General features: G+C 44.6%; 1 protein-coding gene across 10 annotated transcripts in view; it reads left to right on the top strand.

The window, feature by feature from the left end:
- Nucleotides 1–19,932, top strand: part of LOC146991491 (nucleosome-remodeling factor subunit BPTF-like) — a 46,269-nt gene that overhangs the window by 20,254 nt on the left and 6,083 nt on the right. For 4 of the 10 annotated variants that reach the window (XM_085773537.1, XM_085773554.1, XM_085773562.1 and 1 more), the window contains 19 exons: nt 1,544–1,668; nt 2,043–2,171; nt 2,378–2,528; nt 2,804–2,843; nt 3,099–3,321; nt 3,542–3,691; nt 6,750–6,880; nt 7,238–7,352; nt 7,554–7,771; nt 8,591–8,831; nt 9,137–9,414; nt 9,803–9,916; nt 10,308–10,469; nt 10,793–10,875; nt 14,437–14,662; nt 14,851–15,185; nt 15,866–16,039; nt 18,128–18,320; nt 19,033–19,117. In XM_085773537.1, the coding sequence (XP_085629663.1) occupies nt 1,544–1,668; nt 2,043–2,171; nt 2,378–2,528; nt 2,804–2,843; nt 3,099–3,321; nt 3,542–3,691; nt 6,750–6,880; nt 7,238–7,352; nt 7,554–7,771; nt 8,591–8,831; nt 9,137–9,414; nt 9,803–9,916; nt 10,308–10,469; nt 10,793–10,875; nt 14,437–14,662; nt 14,851–15,185; nt 15,866–16,039; nt 18,128–18,320; nt 19,033–19,117 (3,173 nt within the window). Of the gene's footprint in view, nt 1–1,543; nt 1,669–2,018; nt 2,172–2,377; nt 2,529–2,803; nt 2,844–3,098; nt 3,322–3,541; nt 3,692–6,749; nt 6,881–7,237; nt 7,353–7,553; nt 7,772–8,590; nt 8,832–9,136; nt 9,421–9,802; nt 9,917–10,307; nt 10,470–10,792; nt 10,876–14,436; nt 14,663–14,850; nt 15,186–15,865; nt 16,040–18,127; nt 18,321–19,032; nt 19,118–19,932 lie in introns of all 10 variants that reach the window. The other 6 variants (XM_085773603.1, XM_085773518.1, XM_085773570.1 and 3 more) reach the window with 2 other exon arrangements.

Genomic DNA, 19,932 nt, shown 5'->3' on the forward strand with positions numbered 1-19,932 from the left:
TTTGATTCATTTTCTTAAGTGAATATATAAATTTTAGAATTTGACACTTGGATGTGATTTGTATCTACTGAAAAATCTCTCTCATTAAAAAACTTTCAATGGCAGCACAGCAGATTTACTTTTCATTAAAATTGAGGAAAGGCTAGAACCGACTTACACTGTTGAATTATAAATGGCCATCTCAGAGTAATGTATTTATAATACAACCTTAATCAGAAGACAACCCTGTGTTTATCACATATTTATTAGACGAATAAGAGTTGATTTGTGCTTTGTGGGAGGGCAGCCAACCAGAGATGGTGTATGGAAGAGGTTTGTCTGTATCGTTGCAACATTTTTACTGCATTTTGTCTCTGTTGCATGAAAATAAGAAAAGAAATGCAATCTAACAGAAAGAAATGAGTTTGACAGCACCTGTGCCTGTGTCACATGCTTTTGTTTTATTACCCACACCCGGTCAAATAATGCAGCCGTGTCAATGTTATCTCTCTTGTGTGACATTTCCACACAAAAAAAAGGACTGCAGGCGTTTAGACGATACTCTTCCTCTTCATTATTCACCTTCAAACCCTCTCCTGGTTCTGTCGGAGCGCCACGTCCTGTTGACTTGTCGTTCATTATGTCTTCTCTCTGCCTGTCTGACGTTTGTGGCTTTGGCCCTGAAGCCATGTTGTGGCTCTGAGCCGGGTGTCACACAGGGACCTCTGGTTATTTTGACCGGACCTCAGAGTTCCGAAGTAGACGTGAATCATCCGGCGGTCGGAGAAGTGTCAGGATGTTCACTTTGTGCAATGACCCAACCCTGCAACCCAGGGATTTTTATTTCCCTGGCCTGTACTCACACATGGGAAAATGAACATCTACCAAACCCCATACAACACTCACAGCCTTGTGATGATCATGTTGTTCAAGATATTTCACATGACCATATCGAATGTGACAAGTTCATCGCTGGCAGCCACGGCCATAATGACGAACGGAAGGAATTATTCTTTTTAAGATGAAATCTGAGGAAATAATTCATTGATATCGTCCTGTCATCTGAGAGCAGTCTGTAGCACTCAGATTGTTGGTACATTAAAAAGAACCAAATGAAATATGCACATGCTTCCACTTTGAACTTTGTGATTTAAAACTCTCGGTCTGTGTGCTTTTGTAGTCGGGAGTAATATCTCCTCCTCAACTGAAATTAGCATTTTTAAATGAGTTATTAAAGATGGCAGACGGTTGTTCTGTTTCTCGCATGAGGGGACGGCAGCATCACCAGAAACCTCAGTCTGTTTTTACTCGGCCTCTTCCTGTTCCATGATCATACTGCAGTGTGTTTCTCTGTGATGCTGAGTAAGTCACTGGGAGTCAGCTGCACTGCTCTAATGACCTGCATGACACGAGGCAGTAGAGCGCCTACTCTTTTGTTTCTATCTTCCCAAATTTTCAGCAAACAGACTTTTTCATCATGTCTCAGTTTATTTCACTACAGCTGCAACATTGTTAACATGTAACTAAACGTGACTAATGCTTGAACCTCGGGGTCGTGTTACAGGTACCGTCTGCAGACTGTGAAGTCTTTGGCTGGTGTGAGTCTGATGCTGAGGCTCCTGTGGGCCAGTCTGAGGTGGGACGACATGGCTGTCAAACCATCCGCTGCCGTGGGCACCACCCGTACAGGTAGAACCCCCCCCCCCCCCAAATCAGCACATAATAAAGATGCTCTTCATTCTGGAAGGAAGGGGATAAGGGCAATAAAGCAAATGCGGAAATGGCTTCTGTTGACAGTGGAATTAATGGTTTCCTATATAAGTTAGTGAATTTCCACTTGCTCTGTGGGAGATGGATGCACAAATGAGAAATTGTTGATAGAAACTTTGATATATTCTTGTGTTTACTTGGGTTCTCTTTCCTTTATGTGAGCCTGAAGAAAAAAAGACCCTGAGTCTCATTTGGGTGTCACTGTTTTTATGTTGGAGTGCATTCCCTCCATTTCTCGGGCTTTCCTCCTCATCACCATACCAACCCAGCCCTATCCCCACTCATTGCTACAGAGACGTCGGACACTGAAATCACCACCACAGAGATCATCAAGCGCCGTGACGTGGGGCCCTACGGCATTCGCTCAGAGTACTGCATCCGCAAAATCATCTGCCCGCTTGGAGTGCCCGAGACTCCCAAAGGTTAGGGTGCTTTTCTTTTATTCCCAACACTGTGGAAAGCATTTTAAGAGAGCAGACTATGTAAACAAAACCTACACTTGTCCCTGTGTTTGTTCATCAGTTGCATTTCTCCTTCTCTGGTTGGTAATATTATTCTATTGATGATGACAGACCATTTGGGCTTGTTGTTGGATATTTCTAATTTATTCTTCTGTCCACAATCCCAGAAACCCACACCCCTCAGAGGAAGGGCCTGCGCTCCAGTGCCTTGCGCCCCAAGAAGCCTGAGCCGGCCAAGCAGACGGGCCCGGTGGTGATTGAGACATGGGTGGCTGAGGAGGAGCTGGACCTCTGGGAGATCAGAGCCTTCTCAGAAAGGTCAGAGGGCCGAGGCTCATGGCGATTACGCATGTTGTTGGCTACATCTGCTGCGTAGCATCAATACTGTGAACTGCCACAACCATTTAGGAACTTGTGATATTGCACAGAAACTGTCCGTTTGCCGATATTTTTGTGTTAAACTGATTTGTGTTGAAACCTGTTTTCAAGCTTCAGTTTTTTAAAAACCAGCGATATTTACATAACCCCAATTTCCATTGTTTTTAATTTGTAAAGGCTCTGATGAGATTTTTGGCTTCCTTTTTCTTTTACAGGGTGGAGAAAGAGAAAGCTCAGGCAGCAGAGCAGGCCAAGGTAAGTGTGGTTTAGTTCAATTTCCAATGTTCAGTTTCTTCCTGTTTGTCCATTTGTGTCAAGTCAGACTTGTCTCGCGTTTGTGGGTTATTATGCACTTACCGGTACTTAACCTTTTTGAGCGGTTGCTGCCAAGACAAGAAACATGTAATACGTCTCAGTCTTCACCAATCTACATCTCTACTCTGTGTTGTCTTTTAGTGTCTGTATTCGGTTATTGAATGTGCATTAATGTGTGTTAACTTACCGTTTCAGAAACGTCTGGAGCAAAAGCCTGGGACAGTCACAGTTACTCCAACAGGGACTCCTGTAACATCTGCCATCACACCCAAAGTCATTGTCGGTTCGTTGTCCGGCCCGGGGACCCCCGGCACCAAGGTGGTGCTGTCCACCAAGATGGGCACCCCCGTCACATTCCAGCAGAGCAAGAACTTCCAGCAGTCGTTTGCCACCTGGGTGAAGCAGGGTCAAACCACAGGTACCTGACAGAGGACTGTGGCTACCGACATTAAATCTCTTGTTTTCTATTTCATGTAGATGTAAAGTAATCACAAGTAATGTATGTGAAGTCTGAAGTTCATGAGAGCCAGCGGCATCAACCGCCGTAGCATCACAGTTAATTAGAAGCAGCGATCATCAACTGATTGACAGTAGTTACAGTGTTTCTGATCATGTTTTCTGTCCGTCTGCTGGATTAGGGGCCGGTACAGAGACCACCGTGGCCACGTCTGGTGGGCACACCTTCCAGATTACGGGAACCTCGGTGGGTGGAAAGGTAATTACCACCAAGCTGCCGCTGCCCGCCAACAGCAAGATCGTCACGGTCAACGTGCCAACTTCACAAGGAGGTAAGGCAGATTTGAATAAGTCACACCTCTGAAGCAAACAGAGAGCACAAGTTACAGTTATTCGGACTAGATGTTTCTTTCCATCCGTCGCCATTCCAGGATGAGTTTGTGTTTTCATTTCTTCGCCTCGACCCCACAGCTGAAACTTTTCAAACGTGTCAAAGGAGTCAAATTAGATCCAGCGGGTTAATGGCATTGTGTAAGCAAATTAGCGTGCCAACCGCGCGCGTGTCGCCCAGAAAGGACCGAGCCTGTTCTCAGTCTTTTTGAACGTTGTCAGTGCCAGTTAACGCAAACCCAAATGTTTTGAAATCTCCAATAACATATATACAGTACATAAATTAAACATCCTCTGTCCTTGATTACCAAGTACAGAAGCAGACTGTCATTTTAGCCCCACATCTCAGAAGAACTAATAGGCCTCTATTAAAACCCTACACTCTTTCTGAATCAGTCACACTTGTCACAGTTGGTTTTCCCGCTGCTCTAATGCACTTGTGTTTTCCTGTTAGTGCTTGAAATCATGCATGAAGCACTTCATTTAATCGAGGTCCAGACCTCAGAGTCACAGCGCCCTTCCTGATTAGTCTTACCAGAGGCTTAATTCTCTGTGTAAGGTTGTCTTTAAGAGACGTTACGGCATAAACCTAAAATTAAATTGAGTAAATGACTGAACAAAAGGTAAAGATGATGTGTGATTATCATTTGTGTTATTTACTCATCACACATTTTTCAAATGTAAACATGCAAAACTGCAAAACTTACACCGAGCCTTGCAATACAAGAGGCTTTAAATGAGCCTCTTGTTCCATCTGGTTCTAGATGCCACAGATGTGAAAGGTGCTGCCATCTGAGAAGCAGCCAGTCGCTCACTGTGTTTTGTGCCACTGTGGCAGCACGCTCCACCCCAGCCCCACTGTGGTGCCCATTGTGTGCCAACCCTGTGACTCAGCAGCGTAGTCCGGCGTGGCACATCATGTCTGGTTGTGTCTTGTCGGCATGGTAATCTAATAGAAAGCTGTTATTTTGGTTGGATGGGTTTTCAGGATGGTAGACTTGTGTAGTCTGAGGATCTAAATCCAGACTGTGGATTCAGAATTGAGCTATCTTAAGTTTAGGTGCCTATTAGGTTTTCTTTTTTAAATGTCAATATTGACACCGCAGATGAGGTGATGGTTTGTACAGAGCAGCACCTGACCTGTCTGTGGCCCTGTCAAGCGATCGGATGATGGATGCTGCTCAGCGTTCGGTAGAGGTGGTCTGACACGTTGACAGGCTCCATTAGAGCTGCTGACAGCTCTCGCCTGGGTCACATAGGTCAGATTCAGTATTCACAAAACCAGTAACTTCAAGCTACACTCTGTATTTTTCCAAATTAAATTACAGCATTTCAGAATGAGGATGTATATCATTCAAAGACTGTGAAAATATACGCACATCCCTTGCTTGGGGTGCTGGGCCAAAAGGACAGTAGAAAAGAGAAGAACGTTGTCAGTAAAATATTCTGGACAAACGAGGTTGTGCGGGCTATTTCTTCTCTTTTCTCATTCAAAGACTAACACAGAAACATGGAGTAAAAAAGGTTCATCTGGAAATGTTTCTATTAAGTAATACGGATTCATTTTTACAGTTACTGACCTTTTTCCTTATTTCTATCCTTTCTGTCAGGCGAACAACCAAAATGAAAAGAAAAAACGGAATAAAATCTAATTATCAAACAAAAAGCAATGTAGCAATTAATAGACAGAAAAAGAGCATCTCAATGTGTAATAAATGTATTCTTTAACATGTACATGCAATCACCAGATAAAGAGAATGATATTCACCAAGGATTTGAGGGAAGTGACTTTTCTTACCTTTTGAAGTTGTCATGAAGGAGAAACTAAGTTCAGGTGGAGTGTAGCCATTTAATGGACATGTGTATTTATCCAGCATGACTGTTGGGCGCCCTGTTTGTTTTGGAACGGCTTAAGGAAGTTAGAGAGGAAAACAAGTTTACCCTGAGGTCTGCTGCCCAGACAGGTAGCCCTCTATAGTGGGATTCCATTTTTCTTTTTTTCCCCTCAGATTTTTTTTTTTTGTGTGTGTGAATAAAAGTGTACCTCTCCACTCACCGGAGTCCCAACTCCCCGACCTCTCCAAACAGCAAGTCCATAGAAACAAGTGTTTGATGTGTGCGACCAGAGCAGCTACTCCCCAGGTCTTACGACCGGGTTTAGCGTCCCTGTTTGAAGAGGGAAAACCTTGATGTATAGGTTTACCTGCTCGGTTGCGGTCGAAAAACCGCAGCAACAAGGCAGCAGAGGAAAAAGAGCAGCGCTCTCATGGTTTCCATTTCTGCCATCAGCTTCACGTGAGCTCATGAAGGCACAGAGCCTGTCGAACAAATATGAAACGCTGCCTTTGTCAGATGAAAGTTTTTAAAGTAGGTTCTGAATTCATGCATAATGTATGAGGGGGGTTCAGATATGTTGGGGGGAACCCAACTAAGCTTTCAGTGAGCCTTTGAAGATTTTGTTTACCTGCTCGACTAATATTTACCGTCGCCGTGATCAAACGCTGGCCATCAAGCGGGGAGCGAAGGCCACAAATATTGTACTGAGTCGCGTCAATGTAGCAGCTCTGTACAACCGCTCACTTGTAACATGCAAACATCTAATTGTATTAGAGACGTTTGAGCGTTTTTAAATTTGGTGGTGGATATGTTTGATGTAATAAAGGGCAGCCCTGTGAAAAATAAACATCACTGATCAAATTCAAGTTGACAAGCAGTCGGATAAGTTACAAAATTGCGTCTATAAGAAACACATCTTGCGCCTGTCAATTTCTTTAAAATTCAATTGCCCCTCGACTTTTTCGCTTGCATCAAACCACATGTCTTCCAACGCCATTTTGTTACATCTCTAAATATCGCTCCTTGTTCTTCTTGTTTCATTCCCCCAGTTATGTTTTGAGTTCATCTTACCTAATATTTAACACTGGCAAAGTGCTCCCCTGCCTTCTCCTCATCCTGCTCCTCATTCACCCTGGTGTCTCTCTACTCCTCTTCTCGTTGCAGGTGTGGTCCAGCAGAAAGTGTTGGGTATCATCCCATCCAGCACGGCGGGTGGCGCCCAGACCTACACCACATTCCAACCCCGCACTACGACGCTCAACATCAGGCCCAACACCCCCGGCTCCCAGCAACAGGTACAGCTGCCTTCTGTTCTCACCTTATCTGTGAAGAGTTTTTTTATAAACACTCCTGTCATTATCATCTGTACATTTGAGCTTTACTTCATTTTTTTCCATTGGTTTATTTTCTAGTCTGTTTGCAAAAATAAAGAAGTAAATACAATGCCTCTCCGTTACCATTTCTGTTGCTCTCTGTAGTTTCTCTTTACATTAGTTTTACCATAGGAAATAATGTATTTTATATTGAAACCAGATGTTTGTTTTTATTTGGGGTTTTTTATCCTAGACCTCACTCTTATTGTCAGATTCTCATAGTTTAGGGATGAACCTGTCGTCTTTATTATTAATGTCTTGACGCAAATATCTCTCCAGGTTCTGGCAGCTGGTAGTCAGATCCGTCCAGGAATGACAGTGATCCGAACCCCGATCCAGCAGACAGGACCAATGGGAAAGACGATACTTCGGACACCTCTCGTGGTCCAGCAAGGTAACGTATTCCTCTTGTGAGCTTGAGTGCTTTTTATTTGGCCAAAGAGGAACTCGCCCTCAAAGAATAACTGACCCCCCCACCACCACCACCGCCACCACCACCTCTCACCCCGCTGTGAGTCATGTATGTTGCCCAGCCTCTATGGCTACATGTTTATTGCCTGCTCCGTGACAGATCTGCCACACCTCTCTCTTCCAGGTCAGGGTGGCCAGCAAGTAGTGACGCAGATCATTCGAGGCCAGGCAGTTTCCACGGCAATATCTGGTGCCAGCCCCGTTGCCACGGTCACTGGCCAGGGGGCAGCCAGCCCCACCGCAGCAGGACAAGCGGCGGGCCAAACACCGCCCGGCACCCCACGGGCACAGGGGCAAGGCCAGGTTAAACTCACGCTGGCACAGCTCACCCAGCTCACACAGGTCAGTGAGGGAAATGTTATCTTGAGCACACAGCAATGAAATTAGTCTTTTTATAAATTATTTGTGTGTATCATTTATAAAATCTTTGAGATAAATTTAGTGTTGAAAAGATTAATGATCATGTCATGTGCACATTATTCCTCCTGACATGTTGTTCTTTACAATAAAAAGTGAAAAGAAAGTAAATAGTTGAAGAGCAAAAAAAAAAAAAAAACTGTATTATTAAAACATACACTGCCCATCCAAAAACAAGAAAGTCACGCACTCTAATATTTTATTGGACCGCCTTTAACTTTAATTTCGGCACGCACTTGCTGTGGCATTGTTTCAATAAGCCTCTGCAATGTCACAACATTTATTTCAAATATTGTCAGTGGGGTTAAGGTCTGGACTCTGTGGTCACATTGGACCACATTTCTTCCTTGAAGTTGATGGTTCCCGATCCATTATACAGTATATACCCCGATCCATTCAGTCTTTAATAATACGTTGGACAGTTCTTAACCCAATATTAGTATACTCAACATTCTCCTTAGATGTTTCTTTGCTTGATGCCAATAATTTGACCCTTCTGAAACAGATTAACATATTTTCCACGACCACAGGAAGTGTCTTCCAACATTTAAAAAATGGGCTAAAAAAGTTGTTTCCAGCTGAAACATAATCATCGATGCAGTAATTATCCAATGGGAGGCTCTTACCTATTAGCCTAGTGAAATCCAAGTGGTGACTTTTTTTTGGACAGGCAGTGTAACTGCACTGTTCCCTAACCTCACTGCTCTGATGTATCCTCCGACTAACAACCCCCTCCTCCTGTAGAAGCAGCAGGCGGGGTCGGGTGTCGATCGGCAGGCTGGTGTCGGCGGCACCCAGCAGGCTCTGACGGTCATGGTTCAAGGCCAGGGTCAGACCACCGGCCAGCTGCAGGTGATACCTCACGGGGTCACCGTCATCCCAGGGCCGGGGCAGCAGCTCATGCAGGCGGCTCTGCCCAACGGCCAGGTGCAGCGCTTCCTCTTCACGCCCTTGGCCTCAGCTGCCACACCCACATCAAGCACAGGTACAACTTATACACAAGCAAGGCTCACCTGACAGATCAGCTATCACTAAGGTTGAGTCAAAGAACTGAAAAATTTGGGAAAATACCCCTGAGTAGTAAACTGTATCAGAAAATCACTCAAAATTGTGAGAGACAATACAAAGGAAGCTCAGAACACCTCCATTTTCTGCATTTACATTTAAAACATCATAAAAACACAGTAGTTAGATTAGATAAGTAAATCCGTGCATATCTCTGCGCCATGTTGTGAATGTGACATTTAAGTCTTTATCTTCCCTTCCTCTCCAAACCCCTTGTTTCTCTAGCCACCACAGTTCCCGGTCAGCCCAACTCCACCTCTACGAAAACCCCGGCCCAGCCCGCCCAGCAGGCAGCAGCCCCCGTCCAGGCAGGGGTGCCCCCACTGGCCACCACCAGCAGCCCTACTTCAGCCACTCCACAAGGCCAGCTGCCCCCTCAGACGCAGGCCCACATGCCCATCCAGTCCCCCACCTCCCTGCAGGTTAAAACACAAGGAGGAACGGCCCAGCTGCAGCTGCAGCAGACGCCTCAGCTCATCAGCATGTCTGGACTGCAGCAGCAGGTACAGGTATGATTAGAAAATAAACATAGTGGTTGGTACTGGAAAATGAGCCATAAAACCTCAGTCCACTACGCCTGCAGTTCAAATGACGCAGGGGAAGCTACAAAGTATCCAGTAAGACACTTTACTGTACTGGGGAGTGTAATCTGTTGCAAGGCTAATAAAGAAGTTCAAACATTTGAAGCCCAGATCATTCTGTGAACCATTGATTTCATCTGTCTGGTCCAAACTGTGTCTGGATTCTGCATTAGCAGCTTTGATCGTATAATGTAGCTGAAAGTGTGATGTAACCCCCTAGATAAATACTTGATGTAAATGCACAAGCAAAAACTGATGATTTTCTTTTCTGCTCGGTTAAATGTGTATATCTTGTGTTTCTTGTGTTCAGGTGCTGGCTCAGCTGCAGGCCCAGCAGGGTGGAGGCTCTCTGCCACAGCACATCAAACTGCAGCTTCCTATCCAGATACAACAGACCGGGACCACCTCAGCTCAGGGAGGACAGGTAGCGCAGCGTGTTTGCTAAACTAGATCGTAACTCATGATACTTTTGAAAGCTTTTGATCACAGTGAAATTAAAAGCAAACATCGGGAAATTAGGAGGCTTTGTGTGTTTTATCTTCTGGCTACCTGTAGCAGATCAGATACAAATGGGTCATATAATCCATTTTTGATGACTTCACACCTCTAAGTATCTCATCTGGGTCAGGGGGAGTACAATATTACATAATTTTAGCTTTTCTTTCTCTTCAGTTTCCTCTTTAACTGGTACTTTTCTCTACATCTTTCATATTTTTTTTCTTTTTGATTTTGCTCATTTAAATTACAGGGATGAAGTCTTTTCACCCCCCAAGTGCATTTATTCAACACACCACCATGTTGTTGTCTCTGTGCAGATTGGGAACGTGGTGACCATCCAGGCAGCTTCTGTGCAGGAGCAGCTGCAGAGGATCCAGCAGCTCAGAGAACAGCAGCAGCAGAAGAAGAGACAGGCCGCTGAGGCCAAGAGAGAGCAAGCCCTCAACGCAGCCAGCCAGAGCGACATCATCCAGAAACAGGTGCGTCGAGTGCGCAGCGTGCTCTGGCAGCCGTCACAGCCGGGTCATCCATCTCGCTCCAGAGCCGTCCGTCTCCCTGCCATCAGTACATAAACAGTCACCGTCCTCCAACCGCCAACCCTCCGCTAAGACTGGGTTTATTTTTACAGTCTCTGTCTGTTGGGCTTAATACTGCCAATTATGTGTGTGTGTGTGTTTTCACCTGTCGCTGTGTGTATTTACTATACTCTGCATGTATGTTTCACATTTGATCATTTCCTCTCAAAAATGTAAATATCTGTTCTGCTGCTGAACGCGCCGCCTGCTCTGACGTTGTGTTTCAGGTGGTGATGAAACAAAACGCTGTGATCGAGCACCTGAAGCAGAAGAAGACCATGACGCCCGCAGAGAGAGAAGAGAATCAGAGGTTTGTGTTCATAAATTTTGTTTCCGCGCGCGTTAATGTAGGCAGGACATTTTGAGGTTGGGGATCATAAGAAGCGCTTGATTTGCTTCACCTATCAGATAAAATGCACCGTGACAACATGCAGACAAGAACGGAATAGAAAATATGTTTAGGATCATTATCTGTGAGACGGTCCTGCCTCTTTCAGTCGATGCCTTTATGTTCTGATCTTATGGATGTGCATCCCCAACACTTGGCAGTCTATATCCCGTCCCCCTCCTGTCTCCATGTGACATTGATTCAACACCATACTGGGAGGTACTACGCAGCATGGGAACTTTTGGGTGTGTAACCATCAACAGCTGCATGTCCTCACTGTGACCCTGGGAGCATGAACACAAAGACAAATCCATTTATAAATGAGAGAGGTTGTACAATGAAATCACACAAAGCCCTAGCGGCCCTTTCACTGATTTGTGGGCATGTAGTTAACTTTTATATAAACCCCCGTTCAGGTTTTTTATTTATATATTTTTTTTCTGTGTAGTTTCCAGTGTTGTGCAAGTTAATGAAAAATAGTAACCAGTTACAGTTACTAGTTACTTCATTTAAAAAGTAACTCAGTTAGTAACTGAGTTACTTAAACCAAAAAGTAATGCGTTACTGAGAAAGTAACTTTTTCGTTACTTTAAAACGTTTTTTTTGGTGTTTTTTTTCCAATGCTCCCACTAAATAAAGGTTGATGGAATGGGCTTTATGCACAGCTCCACTTACTTCCTGAACTTAAACCAGCTCCTTTATTTCCTGTCTTGCATTATTGGACAAACTGATTAATCCAGGTGTGTCTGTGACTCTGACCTCAGTAGTCACAACAATGGTCAGACACCTGGAATCAGGAGCAGTGGAGCAGTGGAGCTGTGCATAAAGCCTTTTCCCCTCTATCCGTCATTTCTGTAGACTGATGCTGATGAAAAAACGCGTATTTTTATCTGTAAATTTTACCATCATCATCATGCTGCATCTTGACCGAGTTACATTCAAGAACCTGACGGAAAGTAGGTAAATTCACTCCAGCGGTCTTTTTTTTTTTTTTTTTTTTTTCGATCTATCAGCTGTGTTTACCCAGAGCGAGTGCTCTGTGTTTAGCGTTTCAGGCGTCAATTGGAGTCCGTCTGTCTGTCGGATTCATACCGCTGCTGCTGCTCGGGTGGAGTGGGTGCTTGTGTCTCGCTGTGACTCTCCAGCTGTGTCCCAGGGGCTGCAGGCTGCACTGGCGCACAGCTGATGGGTCTCGGATGCTGCGTTAGCTGCGTTACCTTTAGCTCGCCGTCATGCCCTGACCTGAGGCAGCTGATGTGTGGTCGAAACCACCTTGCGTTTCATTCAACCGAACTGTAGTAACGCGCCACTTCACATTCTCAGTAACGGCAACGGCGTTGTAACGATGGGAAAAGTAATCAATTAGATTACTCGTTACTGAAAAATATAACGCCGTTAGTAACGCCGTTATACTCTAACGCCGTTATTACCAACACTGGTAGTTTCCCCCTCTGAGTACATTCTGTCCAGAAAATGAAGTAATCTGACTTTTATTACTAACATTACGTGTATTGATTCTCAGATGGCGATTGTCTGTTTTAACCGTGTATCATTCCACTGAGCCGTACTGCTGCCGGTATCCTGGCACTGTTTTACCAAAGTACCGGTAGTGTAGTACCCAGAGTGATGTGTCACTTTGACCATTAAAAAAAAAGTGCTGTTTTATTTTGTAAGATGAGCTCGGACAGCCACCGCTCCTCTGAACACCAACAATAAAATCTATGAAATCAAAACCAGAAGTGGAATGTTTAGAAAAGCTCGTTCCTTCCCTTCCTTCCATCTTCATATAGATAGATTATACTCTGACCTACCGTTGACTCTGACAACCCCGTGTTTATGTCCACAGACGGTGTGTCAACACTGTTTCCATTCACACAGACCTGAAACACCAAACCCAGACTACCGTGACATCACTACAGCAGCTCTGTCCGTTGTCCGTCTCCCTGCTTACTTTTTCCTCCTTTTTTCCATTTCTTCATGTCATCCTTTTCTCTCTCTCGCTTTTCCGTCAAAACATAATCCCGTCGGTGCAAGCCTGGAACTCACATCATCACGTCGGTTGTGTTGGCGTGTCCTGTTTCATTTGTGTCCTCCACTTTCACGCTGCATTTGCAGTGTGTATTTCAGAGCACGCTGCAGGAGCCCTGGCCCGTCTTTGACCTCGGCAGCCATGGATGTGTTTGTATGTCATTCACACAAACATGCCCTGGACCAGGCTCTCGGAACGGTTTTCAATCCTAGTTGTGAATGTTAGCGAACAGCGGTGAACATACTGCATACGTAGAGCCATAACTTTTATATTTACATATAAATAGTCAGGCTGTCAATTTTCTTTTCTTACTTTTCATATCTTATACATAGTTTTCTCATCCAGGATCCACTGGTATCACACTATATAGGACTTTATGCACAACCTTATGTATTTTACTTTTCTCTGTCCCTCACATGTTTACAAGAGCAGTGTGGCTTCTCACTCATCTTCTATCTGTCCATCTCTGGACTCACTGGGCGACCAAATACCCCTCTAACATCTGTAAGACACACGGTCTAGTAACACAACTAGGGGACTAGAAATGATGGCACCGTTGTTTCTACGTTTCATCGCTTGTAGCAGTGTTAGGTTTAGGATCTAAAGTGATTGTGCATTTCGTCTGTCAAGTCATGCAGAAAGCTTTTCCGAGCAGTACAAGCAGAAATGGTAGGAAAGAAAGCAATTTGTTTTTCCAAGATGTAGGTTTCCTTTTTTTTTTTGCATTCTGGCTCTTATTTGATAGTTCACAGTGGAGAACAGAAATATGTAGAGCCAGATAGAGACGAGATACAAGAAAAGCGCAGAACCAGAGTCAAACCCAGGACTTTTGGAGTCACATAGCTCAAACAACCAAGCCACCAGAATGCCTCAAGGACCTGTGCCGAGAGAAATGCTCTCTTTGTTCATTGATACGCACTGCCGTTTCTAACATGTGGAAAGTTAGATGTTCACATTTTTGAAATAGCCAGTAGTCTGCAGGTTGTGCTCTCTGAAACATTGAAGCATTGTTTGGATTAATATTCGGCTCCTTCCCACTGGTGTGTCGGAGGGATAACTTTCTTCCTCTGTGTCCTGACTGTACTGGCTTTCTGAATTTAAGATTCAGATCTGTGATAATCCTCTCCCTCCCTGCTCTTTTATCCTTCGCCTCTCTCAGCAGGAGTATTATTTGTCTTTTATTCCTTTAAAATACCCTTAATGGGCCACAGCCCTATTTCACATGGGTCCTCATTAGACTGAGCAGGCCTGTTCTTGAGCTCTGTTTTTAGGTTTAACTATGACCTCTTTTTCTGCTGCATTCAAGGGCCTGTTCATGCCCAGTATACAGGGCCTTACTAGTCTATACAATGTGCATTAATGATCCACTGTAACTTGTAAAAGGTCACAAGGATGTAGAATCTGAATGAAGTCCTTTTCTCTTTTTCCCCTCCTCCTTCTTTGTGTCTGTCTAGAATGATTGTATGCAACCAGGTGATGAAGTACATCCTGGACCGGATAGACAAGGATGAGAGGCAGGCGGCCAAGAGGAGGAAGAAGGAGGAGGTGGTGGAGGCGAAAAGGAGGTTGGCAAATGCCAGCAAGCTCTCCTCGCTCCTTTACCGGCACAAAGAGAGCCTCAAGATGGAAATCCTGAAGAAGCGAGCGCTTCTCGACAAGGAGCTGCAGCTTGAGGCTCAGGTACGAAGAACTGAAGGGAGGCACACAAAACGATTTCTTGAACAGAGTGGGAGGTTCATACAAAAAAAAGATTTAATTGCCTTTATTGCGCCAAAAGGTCTTACACATTCATAAATCTGTAGAATATGACCGGTGTAGGAAACTCTACTTGTTTTTGACCCCCTCTGTCTTGACACTCCACTCCTCAGGAGGAGCTGAAGCGAGACCTGTTGCGGATGCGGAGGGAGAAGGAGAGGGAGAGGGCGCAGGCGGCGGCCCAGCAGGCAGCCCAGGCCGCCGCCGCCGCAGCCGCCGCTCACAACCAGCAGCAACACACTCTGGCACACACGCATGGCATCGCCGCTCAGCACCACCACACCACCGCCATCACCCCCACACACAAACGGAAACGAGAAGAGGAGAAGGAGACCACGCTGTCGGCGAAGTCCAAGAAGAAGAAGATGATCTCGACGACGAGCACCAAGGAGAGCAAAAAGGACACCAAGCTCTACTGCATCTGCAAGACGCCCTACGACGAGACCAAGTATGATCATGCTCCCTTATGCTTAATGAAATACTTATTTTTTGGTACAGTAACTTCTCTAGGAACCTTTTAGTTCCTGGATTTAAATTCATGACTCTGAAGAAGTCACAGCTGAGGTTGTACTTTTGGGCTGCAGTCAAACACAAGCCCACGGGCTGCAGCAGGGCATGCATCTGAAATACAAGCAAGCCCTGGTTGTAGAACCAGTGTTAGAACAAGGGATGAACAAAAGCTTCATTTGTGTCGTTTTCTTGCTGACTGTCTAAAAGAAAACAAGTAAAACCAAGAATGAAACTAAAGCAATCTGGTCACAGACTAAAGCAGAAAAAAAATCTCAAAAATAAGTAATCCCTGCATTTTACCTTTCCTCTTTCACCATCTCTTTCCACCATGTTGCATTTTCTCATGTCAAACAAAAACACAAAGTCTCTTTTTGATGCATTAAATCATTTTTCTGATTTATATGTGGTGGAAACATTAAAAATACAAATGCTTTACGGTACATTTAAATCCTAACTATATCTGTATCACACTCCAGTGTTGTGTACATGGGCTTTAAATCAGCACTGCTCTGACATAACTGATATCACTCAACTGTCAGCTGTAGCCACTAGTCTTTAAAAAACTTGACTTCAGTCATTATTCAACAAAGGAACCATTAAATGTTTCTCTCTCCACAGGTTCTACATCGGCTGCGACCTTTGCACCAACTGGTACCATGGTGACTGTGTCGGCATCACAGAGAAGGAGGCCAAGAAAATGGACGACTACATCTGTGTGGAGTGTAAACGGGGCCAGGAGGGCACCACAGAGGAGTTGTACTGCATCTGTCAAACACCATACGACGAGTCCCAGTAAGCTGTGTGTATGTGTGCGTGTATGAAAACAACAGTTAAGGGCTGTTTTGCCTTGCTGACTTAACTAAACCTCACTGCTTGACCTCCACCCTTTTGATCAATAGTGATCAGTGAATGACAAAGAAAGTGTGAATATTTAAAGCTCCGAGAGACGATCAATACTGGGTGTTTTCAGACAGACACGGTTCTGGTTCTGGCTCTGGTTTCTGTGCTTTCTGGCGAACCAGCCCACGTTCACACCATTTTAAGTGGAACCAAAGTGGGAGGACTTTACTCTGCTTTACTCTGGCAGAAGTAAACACAACAGTGGCAAAATGTTTGCTTTTTTGCTGTCTAAATAATCCCTCTTCAGTTTTTAAAGTTGATTAATTATTTGGTCTGGTGCTCAAGTGAACCCAGCCTTTGCCATCCCTTACCCAATTTAAAAGATAAGAATTACTTTACTTTATTAAGCGCCAAATTAAAGGGTAATTCATACAACTTGTTCTTTCTTGTAATTCTGTAGACGCCAAAATCGCCATTAAACATTTTGTTTCTTTGGCAGACCACGACAAATAGTTTTTCCCCAGGTTGTCAGTCGTTGCCTTCTCCTCCTTCCTGTTCATCTACAACATGCCCAGGGATGATGTAACGGTTTGCAGGGAAGAACCAACTATTTCTTGGTTCCCTTGAGAATCGACTTCTCAGCTTCCAAACTTTTTTTTTTCGGTCTGAACGCGCCGGCTGGTTCAAAACTGGGTTTGGGAACCAGAGTGAGAACCCCTAACAGTGTTCACACAGAGAGAGGGGCAGCTGGTCAGTGGACTGAAAACCACGGCCTGCTGGCTGTGAGGCTGCAGTGAGAACCACTGGGCCGCCGCACTGCGCTCTATAAACTCCTTGAGTAATAGTTTGACTTTTTTTGGTTCAGCTGCTACTTCCTCCTCTTCTTCAGGACCTGAATTGCTGTCGTTGTTGTTTCACAATCACTGGCTCGTTGTTCTGGTCCCAACACTCTAATCAGCCAGAGAGCAGGATCTTTACTTAACAGCGTCAGTGCACTTCCTTAATATCCTGCACTCGGTTCCTTTGCAAGATGGGACATCACTCAGCAGTGTGAATTTTCTCTGCTCATCCAGTAATGCGACATAAACCCTGTTTGCAAAGCGCCTTAGCACTGCTTCGTTGAATACCGGTCGCTCCGATTACAAGAGCCTCGTCTCCTGCTGATCGCACTCCGTTATGGTGAATGAAGTGTAATCGACGGGAGGCATCGTGTTCTCCCTCCTTTCACAGAACAAGCTCTCCGCTTCATCGGTAAAGACGACAGAGAGCTGTAATTCTCCAGCGAGCTTCGTACAAGCTTCTTACCTCCTCCTCACATACTTGGTGATCGAAACTGGCAGCGGTCATGTTGAAGAATGTGGCATTTTGACTTCGCTGCAGCTTCCTTGCCCAGCGTGGTTTTCCCATGTCCAAGCAAACCACGCGCTGGAGCCCTCATGATAGTTAAAGAGCTCTGGTATCAGGCAGGATGGCAATGAATGGCTTTTTTTTCTCTCTCTCTGCTCACTCGAGTTTATCAGTGTGCCATCCACAGCCTTAACGTTTTTTTAACATCCCTCTTTAGTGTCTGCAGTCACCATTTTGAGCTGAGTTTATGTGAAGGTTACGGTTAGGTCATGTAAGGGTTATAGTTACAGTCTCAACAGCTTCTCAACCAAAACCCTGAGCAATACACCGTCCAAATTTGATATCGAACAGATGAGTGGTTTTGAAGAAAATCAAAGGACAGAGAGACTCAGAAAATTCTTGATTTATATGAAAGATAGCTCTTTTTACAAAAAAAAAAAAAAAAAGATGGCTCATTTTTATGCCTCCACGCTGGTGACAGCCAGAACAGGAGGTGTTTTGCTTTCCTGCCTTAATGCCTTGACAAGACTAGTTATGTTTTGGTGGTCAAAGGTCACAAAACACTCTCGAGCCATCACTCAAGACTGCACACAGAAAATATGAAAATTGTTAATTGGACGAAACCTAAACTTAGGCCGACGACTTAAAATGCAAAAGCTTCAACTAAAAGTCAACACTTTGTCGCCCTCTCAGGTTCTACATCGGCTGCGATCGGTGTCAAAACTGGTACCACGGTCGCTGCGTGGGCATCCTGCAGAGCGAGGCCAACCACATCGATGAGTACGTGTGCCCACAGTGTCAGTCGACGGAGGACGCCATGACGGTCTTCACCCCGCTCACTGACAAGGACTACGAGGGTCTGCGGAGAATCCTGCGTTCCCTACAGGTGAACAGCCGCCACCACTGCACACGTTCACACCAAACCGTCTGCAGCAAAGCAGCGGTGAATGGAAGAGGGTTTGTGATAATCAGGCAAAGATGAACCAGTATTGACGGGTAGCTGCAATACTGTTGTGAAAAGGAAATGTAATTTAGTGAAGGCACTGCTGAGAAACAAACAAACCTAATTATGCAAATCATAATAAAAGAATAAAAACCTCCCCATGTTATGAACCATGTGGCTACACCAGCTCTCTGAAGCAGCTGTAACAGAGCAGTGGTGTTTTTATGAGCAGCAACAGACTGAACACCAACACAGCTCCTCCTCGTCCCACTACAGTGTAAAGGCAGCAAACAAAAGTCCTCTGTGTGCGACTTATCAGATTGATTCGAGTCCCCAGAGCTCCACTTGGACCGCTGCCTGGAGTCAGATTTTCTTTTCTTTTTTTAGCTTCCCTTTCTTTTCTCTTACTCCCTCCTCCTCCTCCCCCTCCTCCTACCTCTTCTCCTCTCATTTTCTCCTCCTCTGTCCAAGTGGTATTTTTGTGCGAGTGTGTGTGTGTGAGGGAGAGAGAGGGAGAGAGCGAACATCTGTGTTGACCCACCTGCTTCCAGTGTCATTTTCACGGTGCTGTTTGTTTTTCTTCATTGGTTTCAGCTTTCTCAAGTGTCTTGTCTTTCTCTTCATCTCTCTCTTTCGGGCCCTCCCTCCTCTGCAGGCACATAAAATGGCGTGGCCGTTCCTGGAGCCAGTGGATACAAATGACGCCCCGGACTACTACAGGGTCATCAAGGAACCAATGGGTGAGTGTAACGAATGTTCAAAGACCACGACCACGTGACACAAATAACCACAACACGGTTTGTGATCGAACGTCTCCCAGCTACTGTCCAGCAGCCTTTGGGAAATGAGTTTTCCCATTCCCATTGAACATGCTCATTCCACCACTGAGGGCCTGTATTTATGCACATATTGAGCTTTTATACATTTCTCACTTTTATTTTAACGGCTCCACCATTTTTTCCCCCTCTGTATTTTCACGGCCCCGCTGAAGAAGCCTGTTGAATTAAAATGCTTATCACTGAACAGATCTCCAAGTCATACAAATGTAAAGTTCGGTATAAATGATGCATCTTACAGCTCATTTACTTAAAATTGCATGTAGTCGATGGTGATTTTCCAGAGACACATCAGTTTTTGAAGTCGACCAATGAGATTTAACTTCCTCAGTTTCCGTTCATTTTGTGCTGTAGCTGCAGGATGTAGTTTAAGACAAAACGAAAGAAAACACGTCGTCGTTCAAACTACAACAGCAAAAAACAAGATGTAATATGACTAGCAAATGTGTTGGTAATAAGAAAAATATTGTTAAATATGATTGATAATTTTCACTATTTTAAAGTCATGATAGTGAATAATGCATAAATTTAAATAAAAAGGCACATTAATTTATGATGAAAGTAATGACTATGTTTTGTAAACCCAGACGATATCATACAACAGTGATTATTACTGGACACAGTGCAAGTTTTAAAGGGAGCTGTGGTCCAGGGCAGAGCTCTTCAGACTTTAGACTCCGTATCTTTTGTGGACTGGACTCATGAATTTTAACATCCTT

Source organism: Trachurus japonicus, chromosome 1 (genome assembly GCF_045865225.1).
Source record: "Trachurus japonicus isolate A0001 chromosome 1, Traja_1.0".
Taxonomy (NCBI): domain Eukaryota; kingdom Metazoa; phylum Chordata; class Actinopteri; order Carangiformes; family Carangidae; genus Trachurus; species Trachurus japonicus.